The sequence below is a fragment of the Silurus aristotelis genome, assembly GCF_946808225.1.
Source record: "Silurus aristotelis genome assembly, chromosome: 21".
In the NCBI taxonomy this organism is placed as follows: Eukaryota; Metazoa; Chordata; class Actinopteri; order Siluriformes; family Siluridae; genus Silurus; species Silurus aristotelis.
In genome coordinates, this window is record NC_139594.1 from 3,625,374 (window position 1) to 3,635,130 (window position 9,757).

The following is a 9,757-nucleotide window of genomic DNA, read 5'->3' on the forward strand; positions in this document are numbered from 1 at the left end:
CTTCCTGAGCATTCAAAAAGCAGCTTGAAGGAGCTCTCCGAAACCTGCCGAGCGAGGCGAGCTCGTACCGTGTGCCAAAAGGCTGACAAGTGCACCACTCCGGCTCTCAGTATGACAGGAGAGCGTCGGGCATGACCATGTCTTCCACGCTGCTTGAAGAGGATCTGTCGTGTCCTGTGTGCTGTGACATCTTTAGTGATCCGGTCCTGCTTCCATGTAGCCACAGCTTCTGCCGGTCCTGCCTGCAGAGCTTTTGGGGGAGCTCAGTTTTCCGTAGCTGTCCCGTTTGCAGGAGGAGGGTCTCCAAGAAGCAGCCTCCAAGCAACCTGGCGCTGAGGAACCTGTGCGAGGCCTTCATGCAGAGCCAGAGCTCGAGGTGTAAGAGCGAGAAGAAAGCGGCGTGCCCGCAGCACGGCGAGAAGCTGAAGCTCTTCTGCGTGGACGACCGGCAGTCCATCTGTGTGGTGTGTCAAGCCTCGAGAATGCACAAGGGTCACAACTGCGCTCCCACAGACGAGGCCGCTCTGGACTGTAAGGTACTGTTCGGACAGAGGAGCTTTGTACTGAGCTGCTCTGTCGCTACATTGTGTCTGGGGGAGAGAAAAAAAGGGAAAAATATGCACTTAGTATTTGGTGTGGTTGCGCGAGAGAATGCAGTTAATCAAGTCCGGTCTGACGCACTCTCGGAGGAAGACGAGGCAGCCGAAGCGTTCCAGCAGCACCTCGCAGCCTCACATCTGCCTTTTTGAAGCGCTCAAACGTTCTTCAAAAGTCTTCAATAAATCCACACGCACATGTGTTCCGCTTAGAACGCTTGTATTCCAAACACGTGTTTTGGAAACGGAAAGCAGAATTCAGGGTTGAACGAGTGCAATGTTTTCGAATACACGTCCTCAAGTAACCCTTTATGGACTCTCAAGGTCACAGGGAACTTGATTCATCTCAGGGTTTTAATGTATAATGAGGTCAGTGGAATTTATGGGAGGAGAGAAGGTTTGGAAAGATGATTCTTTGCAATGAAAGATCTTTTGCAATTCACTAATTACACGCCAGGGCCAATCACATGAAGCCTTTTTCGGCCTCGTGATTTCTATCGCAATGGTACAGGACGTCTTTGGGTGCTCTAGGATGAAGTTTCTTCATCACTTCAACTAGGAGACCCAAAACCTGTTCCAGCATGATAATACCCCTGTGCCAGGGGAAGATCTTCTGCTACCAATGAAGTATGGATGAAGTTTTTACTCTGATTGCACCCCCCAGGCCTCCTCACCTCACCTACACCAGTACCTAAAACAAATTCTTGTGGCTAAACGAATCTCAGGGCAAATAAAAAGCATAAAAAGTAACAAGCTTCAGGGCCCAGCGGTACTCATATATAAGAATAATGATTACATTATTAATAAATAATGTGAGAAAAGAAACAAGAGGTTTTTTTTATTTGAGTGTTTGATTTTTTAAAACTTTTAAATATGACTTTATATACATTTAAATTTGGAGATTCAAATAATAAATGAACATCAAAAAAAAAAAAATACAATAATGTAAATTTTTTTTTTATTATTTGTATTTTTTTTGTATGATTATTAAGCGTTATTTTAATTATTACTAATTGTATTAATTTTTCTTTAAAATGTTTGGTTCATTTTAGGATGCAGGAAATGAATGTAACAGTAAGCCATGTATAATAATAATAATAATAATAATAATAATAATAATAATAATAATAATAATAATAATAATAATAATAATAATAATAATAAATGTTTTTTAAATATATATAAAAGTATATGAGCTGAGAGACAAATACAAATTATAGAATATAATATATATAAATGTGCACGTAAATAGAATTTGGATTTATTTTTGTACTTTTTGCATGTCTCCCTTTTCTAAGCATTAAAACCCTTTTTTTTAATTTTTTTTTTTTTTGTAACCCTGCTAACAGGAGAAGCTCGATTTTGCTCTGAAGACCCTGAAAGACAAGTTAGATGTCGTGACCAAACTCAGAATGACTTCAGCTATGACTCTTGAGCACATCAAGGTAAATTATATTCACATCCTGAAACATATTTTTAATAAAAAAAAAAAAAGTAATAATAATACAAATAAAGATGGTGTGTACTTTAGAGTCAGGTTCAGCTCATCGAGAACCAAATCAAACAGCATTTCATTAAGCTTCGCCAGTTCCTGCATGAGGAAGAGGAGGCTCGGCTCTCGGCGCTGCAGGAGGAAGAGCAGAAGAAGGTTCTCGCCGTAAAGCTAAGAGACGAAGAGCTGACGAACAGGATCTCTTCTCTCTCGGACATCATCAGGCTCACAGAGCAGGAGATCGCTGCCGATGATCTGACGTTGCTGCAGGTAAAAAAATCACAGCTTTGGAATTTCCTGGAATTTTTTGTCTCCGCCAACAGGATAACGCTGTTAATGAGAGATTGACCGACTGCCAGGAGAAGTTTTTTTTGTACTTGCCCTTCCTCCTGGCATTTAGAACGTTCACTAATGGTTTATTGTGTTTTGTTTCCTTTCACAGAACTTCCAATCTGCCATGGAGAGGTACGTGGAAATCCAACCTTATGCACACTATATGCACAAAAGTATTGGGGCACCAGACTTTCCCAGGCATATGAGGTTCTTCTGCAACCTGTATAGGACGTTTTTTAGATGCTGTAGCATGGGATTCTCACTTTTAATTAAACTAGGAGAGCAAAAACCTGTTCCAGCATGACAATGCCCATGTGCACAAATCCAGCTCCATGGGTTGGAGTGGAAGATCTCCTGCTTCAGAACTCCAACCCTATTGAACACTTTTGGGATGAATCTTTCATGCTGACTTCACCCCAGGACACCTCAACTCACCTACATCCTGTAGTTCCTGACTTTACTAACACCCATGTGGCTGAATGAATCTCACACATATGATCTAGTGGAGCATCTTTCTAGAGGAGAGGATTGGAACAGCAAATAAGAAATAAATAAGGAGTGAGATGTTCCAAAAGCACACAGTCTTATGTTAAAATGTAATATGTTAAGGTGTCCACAAACCTTTGACCATAGAGTGTATGTAATGATGAGTTTGATGGTGACCTTGATATTAACAAGGATCTTAAGAAGTGTAAGCAGCTCAGTGGTTACTGATCAGAAGGTTCAATCCCCAGCATCGCCAAGCGGCCACTTTTGGAGCCCTTGTGCAAGGCCCTTAACTCTCAGTGCTCCAGGCGTGCTGTATCATGGCTGACCCTGTGCTCTGACCCCAGCTGCCTAACTTCAAGAAAGGAATTTCATTATGCTGTAATGGACATGTGACAAGTTTAAAAAACCCTTTGACCCTAAAAATTGGTTCCATTGATTAAACTCATTATTTTTCTCAAAATTCTACAAACAATACCCCATAATGACAACGTGAAAAAAGTTTGTTTGAAATTAGAAAAAAATCACATAAATATTTACAGCCGTTGCCATGACACTCCAAACTGAGCTCAGGTGCATCCTGTGTCCACTGATCATCCTTGAGATGTTTCTACAACTTGATTGGAGTCCACCTGTGGTAAATTTATTGGACAAGATGTGGAAGGACACACACCTGTCTAAAGTCCCACAGTTAACAGTGCATGTCAAAGCACAAACCAAGCTGTGAAGTCCAATGAATTTTCTGTAGACCTCTAAGACAGGATTGTATGGAGGCACAGATCTGGGCAAGGCTACAAAAAAAGATCTTAATAAGCACAGTGGCCTCCATAATCGGTAAAATTTAAGACGTTTGAAACCACTAGGACTCTTCCTAGAGCGGGCTGCTCGGGCAAACTGAGCAATCGGGGGGAAGGGCCTTAGTCAGGGAGGTGACTAAGAACCTGATGGTCACTCTAAAAGAGCTCCAGAGTTTCTCTGTGGAGAGAAAACCTTCCAGAAGAACAACCATCTCTGCAGCACTCTACCAATCAGGCATGTACAGTGGGGCAAAAAAGTATTTAGTCAGCCACCAATTGTGCAAGTTCTTCCACTAGATGAGAGATGCCTGTAATTTAAAAATACTGATAACGAGTTCAAACAGGTGCCATTAATACTGGTAACAAGTGGAGGATAGAGGATCCTCTTAAAGAAGAAGTTACAGGTATGTGAGAGCCAGAAATCATGCTTTTTTGTAGGTGACCAAATACTTATTTTCCACCATAATTTGCAAATAAATTCTTTAAAAATCAGACAGTGGCCAGACCGAAGTCACTCCTCGGGAAACGGTACATGACAGACCACCTGGAGTTATCCAAAAGGCACCCGAAGGACTCTCAGACCATAAGAAACAAAGATTGAACTTTTTGGCCTGAATGTCATGTCTGCAGGAAATCAAGCACCGTTCATCGCCTAGCCAATACCATCCCTACAGTGAAGCATGGTGGTGGCAGCATCATGCTGTGGGGATGTTTTTTTCAGCATCAGGAACTGGTCAGGATTGAGGGAAAGCTGATTGCAGCAATGTACAGAGACGTCCTTGATGAAAACCTGCTCCAGAGTGCTCTTGACCTCAGACTGTGGCGACGGTTCATCTTCCAACAGGACAACAACCCTAAACGCACAGCCAAGATAACAAAGGAATGGCTACAGGACGACTCTGTGAATGTCCTTGAGTGGCCCAGCCAGAGTCCAGACTTTGACCCGATTGAACATCTCTGGAGAGATCTGAAAATGGCTTTGCACCGATGCTCCTCATCCAACCTTATGGAGTTTAAAAGGTTCTGCAAAGAAGAAAAAAGATTTGATGCTGTAATTGGTGCCAAAGGAGCTTCAACAAAGTATTGAGTAAAAGCTGTAATATATAACATTTATTTAAAAAAATTAAAATAAAAAATAAAACTTCTTTCACTTTGTCATTATTGGGTATTGCATGTAGAATTGTAAGTGAAAGTATGAATTTATTCCCTTTTGAAATAAAGCTGTAACATAACAAAATGTGGAAAAAGCTTTGTGAAAACGCAATGCATCAACTCTGACTTCATATAACTGAACCGCACAGTTGCTTGAGTGCATGTTGTGTTTATGTCATTTGCTTTCCTGGAGAAAAAAACAGACATTTCTTGTTACTCCAGAGCTCAGACTTCATCGCCCAATCTGAAGGAGTTTCATGGGGCTTTAATAGACGAAGCCAAGCACTTGAGTAACCTAAAGTTCAGGGTCTGGGAGAAGATGCAGCACATTGCTCCTTGCTGTAAGTACCACAAAGAAACCCATCACCTGGTGCAGGTTTGTCTGTTTAGTTGTGCTTATTTGTTTATTTTACAGTCAGATTCTTTATTCCTCACTCAGCTCCTGTGACTCTGGACCCGAACACAGTACACCCATGTCTGAGGCTGTCAGAAGACCTCAACAGCGTCCATTACTGCAGCTCGGGTCGTCCTCTTCCCTCTAATCCAGAGCGCTTCTGTGTCAGCGCCGAGGTTCTCGGCTCCACCCACGTCGGCTCTGGGAAACACGCCTGGGAGGTTGAGCTGGGAGAGAATGATGACTGGATCCTGGGCGTAGCCAGCGTATCTGTGAAAAGGGACTTGGAGGTCCCGGCTCGCCCAGAAAACGGGTTCTGGACGCTGTGTTTGCGAGACGGAGAGTACAGGGCCATGGTGTCTCCTCTAAAAACACTGAAGGTGGACGAGAAGCTGGAGAAAGTGCAGGTGGAGGTGGACTGGGATGCAGGAGAGGTTTGTTTCTCCTGCCCCGAGAATGGGCAAACGCTGCACAAGTTCTCTGAGGCATTCACGGATGAGGTGGTGCCGTATTTCTACACGCAGAGTAAAAATCCTCTGAGGATTGTACCACAGCTAGTGACAGTTTCATTAAAGAAGAACGTGAGCTGTGTGGAATAAAGTAATCAACAGGACGTAAGCTAGGCTTTGAGTATGGTGTAGAAAGTTCAAATCTCACCATGAAAAAGCCGCCAGTGTGAAGTAACTCCTATTGAGGAAAGTTTCCTGAAACTAACCATAGTGTGAGTTTCCTGTCTTCCTTTTTCTGGGCACTTCCTGTTTGGTTGCTCATTCCTATAAGGCCATAAACCTGGGGCAAGGAATCTTTCAAGTCACAAACCCAGCACATAACACCTGTCTGACAGATGCCAACTGTTTTTCACAAATTTTTGTGTAACACCTCAATCATCTCCAGGAACTACTTTATCCTGGTTAGAATATGGAGTCCATCATGGGAACACCTGCCATAAAACAAGAACATATTCAGGACTATCAGGAGAACCACTGTATAATCAAAATAATAATAACAATGAATAATAATGTGATTTTTTTTTCTCTCTCACTGCTCCTGCAGAGCTGCTTTAATAAAAGACAATAGATTTTCTGTGGTTCAGATCGAATTTATTTGTCATTACACGAAAGTTTTTGGATAAAGATCATCCATCCATTACATGTTCAGTGACTATGAATAAATATGATAACATGATTGGGTATTTTAAGAGAAACAGATCAGAACAGAAATTGAAAAAAAAAAAAAAAACAGAAACACCTGAAAGCTGAAACTGTCTAAAACACACGATGGCGCCAAAATTCCACCTACTGAATTTTTTTTAGATAAATACATGTCGATACAATTTACATCTCGATGCATAGCCAGCGATTCGATACATTAAAGATGCAGATGAAGCTGCTACCGATGTCGATACAATCAACAGTGCGATCGGATTTTGATTCGATTCAACACAATGCCATTCCACAATTCGCTTTGGTTCAGACAGGCAGCAAATCATCAATTTACTTAAGTGACTTCTAACACATGGCCTTTTCACACACACATGTTTTTGTGGTGGAAAAAAAATAAAATAAGAAGATGAAATAAAACCAGACGTTGTTTTCTTGTTGTGTGTGCAGGAAGGTACAGCTCTACCTCTGCCATGTTAATCTGTATTCTATGTGACTCTCAGGACATCGATCTACAAAATGAATATCGGTCAAAAATTATTGGTCAGTCTTTGAAATAATTTTCATGTAAATATATCGACGCAAATATGTTAAAAACGATTAATGCCAACTTAATGTATCACATCGTTATACTTTTTTTTCAATATCAAATGATCACTAGTAAATAATATTTAGGCTACATGTCATTAAATGCTAATGCAAGGAAATCTTTCTAGAAACGACAAAAAAAGTATATATTTTTAAAAATAAAGCATTTTATTCACACAATAAAGTGCAAATACAGTATCAGTATACATACAAAATTGCCTGCAGCCTTTATGTGAACATTCAACCCTAAAAAACGAATATGAACGATGAAGATGAATGATATTATCATTCGCTCCTGGAGTCTAGCCGGTGGTGGGGGTTCGAGACCAAAGGTGGGAGACACCCGGGACATGGACGTCAACCCATCACAGAAAACACTTGCACACACACACACACACACACACACACACACACACACACACACACACACACACACACACACACACACACACACACATTAAGGAGAATTTGGAAATGCCAGTCAGCAGAAGGAAACCAGAGACCCTGAAGTAAACCACTGAAGCATAGGCAGATCATGTAAACGTGACACAAAGCAGAAATGGATTTTGAACCTTTCAAGTTAGAGGTGCAGAGACTACGTATAAACCTGAATGAATTGATATAAATATGGTGCAAATCTTTATAATAAGAACCCATTTGGAAACTGCTCTTGAATTCCAGATATTTTGTATTTTTGTTGTTTTTTAACCCAAATATAAAGTGTTACCTGAATAAAATATAAATATCGTCTGTCATGATGATGAAACCAAAAAGCCTTTAGCAAAAAATTTTGCTTGTTGGTTTAGTTATTGTATATTCTATATAAAAAAATTAAAAATGATTAGCGGTTAAAATACTATTAAGCCCAATTACTGTATGACAAATTTATTCAGATCATTTTTATTAAAATAATTTATTATTCTTAATTATTTCATTGGTGCCAAAAGACTTTAATTATTTCCAGATTGGTTTTCGATTATTATACCATTTTCCATCAGTGTTTTGAAGACGACATCCCGATTACATCCGGAATCTGGCATTTCTTCCCTGATATAAAAAAAACCCCTGCTATTCCACATGTTCTAGAAGTTCTGGAAGTGTTCATCATGAAGAAGTGTGTTAAGACATTCCCCAAGTGAAAAGGTGCCAATTATTTTGCACAAACGAATCACACCAGATTAAAAGCTTTAAACTCGAAATAAAGCAAGTACATAAATTGACGTTTTATTATAGCCGTATTTGCTCATGTTTTATGAAGGGTGCCAATAATTTTGCAGAAATAATAAACCCAGCTGGACATTTAATTTGTGTCAAATTATTATATTTATATTTGATCGCTTTTATGATGCAAATAATCTTGAAATTTTTTAAAAATCTGAACCAGTCTGAGTCCTGTGGAGACGTGAAGCTCTAAGCTGGAGATTGCTCTGGTTTTTTCTTACAGCAGAGCTTGTTCGCCAAAGACTCGGACAGGAAGGGGATCTTCTCCAGGCGGGAGAGGTAGACGAGCGGCTGGATGCTGCTGCTAATGTTCAGGAAGGCGTATCCCGCAGGCTGGACATAGCAGGAGAAGACCAGGGGTGTGTAATGATCTTGGAAGGGGAACAGAGCCACCAGAGGGAGGTAATTAAAAATGATAATGAATAGAATAGAAAGCACCATCTTGAAGGCCTTCTTCTTCATGGGGTGCATCTCGTCCTTTCCAGCACCTCGTGAGCGCTTCAGGGCCCACAAAATGGATAAGTTGCAGATCACCATCCAGGTAAAGGTGGTCAGGATCTCCCCTGTAAAGATCTTCTCGAAGTTAGGGAGGCCGCCGATGGTCTTAGCTGACGCGTAAGCGAAGGTGAGGCAAAGCACAAACACGGATAGGCCGATCCTGTACTTGACGTGCTTCAGCTGACTGAAAGCGATGGGAAAGACCACGGCGACGAAGCGATCCAGACAGATACAGGAAAGGAAGAGCGGCCCGCTCGTGTCCTTCACGCCGTAGGAGAACTTCAGAGCCGAATAACCTTTCACGGTTTTCCAGTAGAACAGATTGAGGAAGCTTATTGGGACCATGAGGCCGAAGTAAGCATCCATGAAAGCCAGGCAGCCCAGGAAGATGTCGGAGGTGGAGGGTTCATGGCGGTTACGGATCAGGATGGCGATGACCAGGATGTTGGCTGGAAATCCTATGAGTATGTTAAAGCTTTGCACAGCCAGGTCGAACAGGACGGCTTCGAGCATGTGGTCACATCCATCAAACACACTGAAGGGTTTAGGGGTCGTGTTCAGCTCTGGAGAGGCTGCAGTGGGATCGGTGGTGAGGTTCATCCTGAGGTCCATATCGTACATGTATTGCATGGCTTCAGAGTGTGGTGATGGAGATGATAATGGACAAATCTATAAAGAATACAAAAGAATAGAAATTAATAACCTTTAAATAGGAATTTTGGCAAGCTTATCTTCCACCTGGACATCATCATCCTCATTATTCAGAGGTTCATACACCTGACTCCATGTTGTACGGCCGTGTAGAAGATAAAATCAAATCTGGTTTTGATTTGATGACTATTAAATTCTACATACTTTGCTATTTTGGTTGTGTGGCCCCATTTCTTTTGAATTTACATTGACAGTAATTGGTGGAGAGAGCAACTTACATTTATCTCCCTGAGCAGTTATGGGGTTAAGGGCCTTTCTCAGGGGCCCAGGAGTGGAACCATCACGTAGCTGAGATTTGAACTAACAAACCTTCCGTTCCAAAGACCAAT

General features: G+C 41.3%; 2 protein-coding genes across 3 annotated transcripts in view; one reads left to right on the forward strand and one right to left on the reverse strand.

The window, feature by feature from the left end:
- On the forward strand, nt 1–6,337 carry LOC310716278 (zinc-binding protein A33). 2 transcript variants are annotated; one of them, XM_083523299.1, is made up of 6 exons: nt 1–536; nt 1,946–2,041; nt 2,128–2,358; nt 2,531–2,553; nt 5,079–5,197; nt 5,272–6,337. In XM_083523299.1, the coding sequence occupies exons 1-6, from the start codon at nt 132–134 to the stop codon at nt 5,847–5,849; spliced, it is 1,452 nt and encodes a 483-aa protein (XP_083379425.1). In that variant the 5' UTR covers nt 1–131; the 3' UTR covers nt 5,850–6,337. The 2 variants fall into 2 exon arrangements, with proteins under 2 accessions (XP_083379425.1, XP_083379426.1); XM_083523300.1 differs by having other exon boundaries at nt 5,296–6,337.
- A 1,095-nt stretch (nt 6,338–7,432) lies between these two features.
- LOC310716279 (G-protein coupled receptor 183-like) overlaps nt 7,433–9,757 on the reverse strand; it is a 19,046-nt gene continuing 16,721 nt past the window's right edge. The window contains exon 2 of the mRNA XM_083523301.1: nt 7,433–9,386. Within this exon, the coding sequence (XP_083379427.1) occupies nt 8,409–9,347 (939 nt within the window). The 5' untranslated portion in view covers nt 9,348–9,386 and the 3' untranslated portion in view covers nt 7,433–8,408. The remainder of the gene's footprint in view (nt 9,387–9,757) is intronic.

What these genes read in the sequence shown, in the direction of transcription:
- LOC310716278 (XM_083523299.1), top strand. Translation starts at nt 132, where the DNA reads ATGACCATGTCTTCCACGCTGCTTGAAGAGGATCTGTCGTGTCCTGTG. An exon ending in AGGCCGCTCTGGACTGTAAG is followed by an intron (nt 537 to 1,945) that starts GTACTGTTCGGA and finishes CCCTGCTAACAG; the next exon opens with GAGAAGCTCGATTTTGCTCT. An exon ending in TTCCAATCTGCCATGGAGAG is followed by an intron (nt 2,554 to 5,078) that starts GTACGTGGAAAT and finishes TTGTTACTCCAG; the next exon opens with AGCTCAGACTTCATCGCCCA.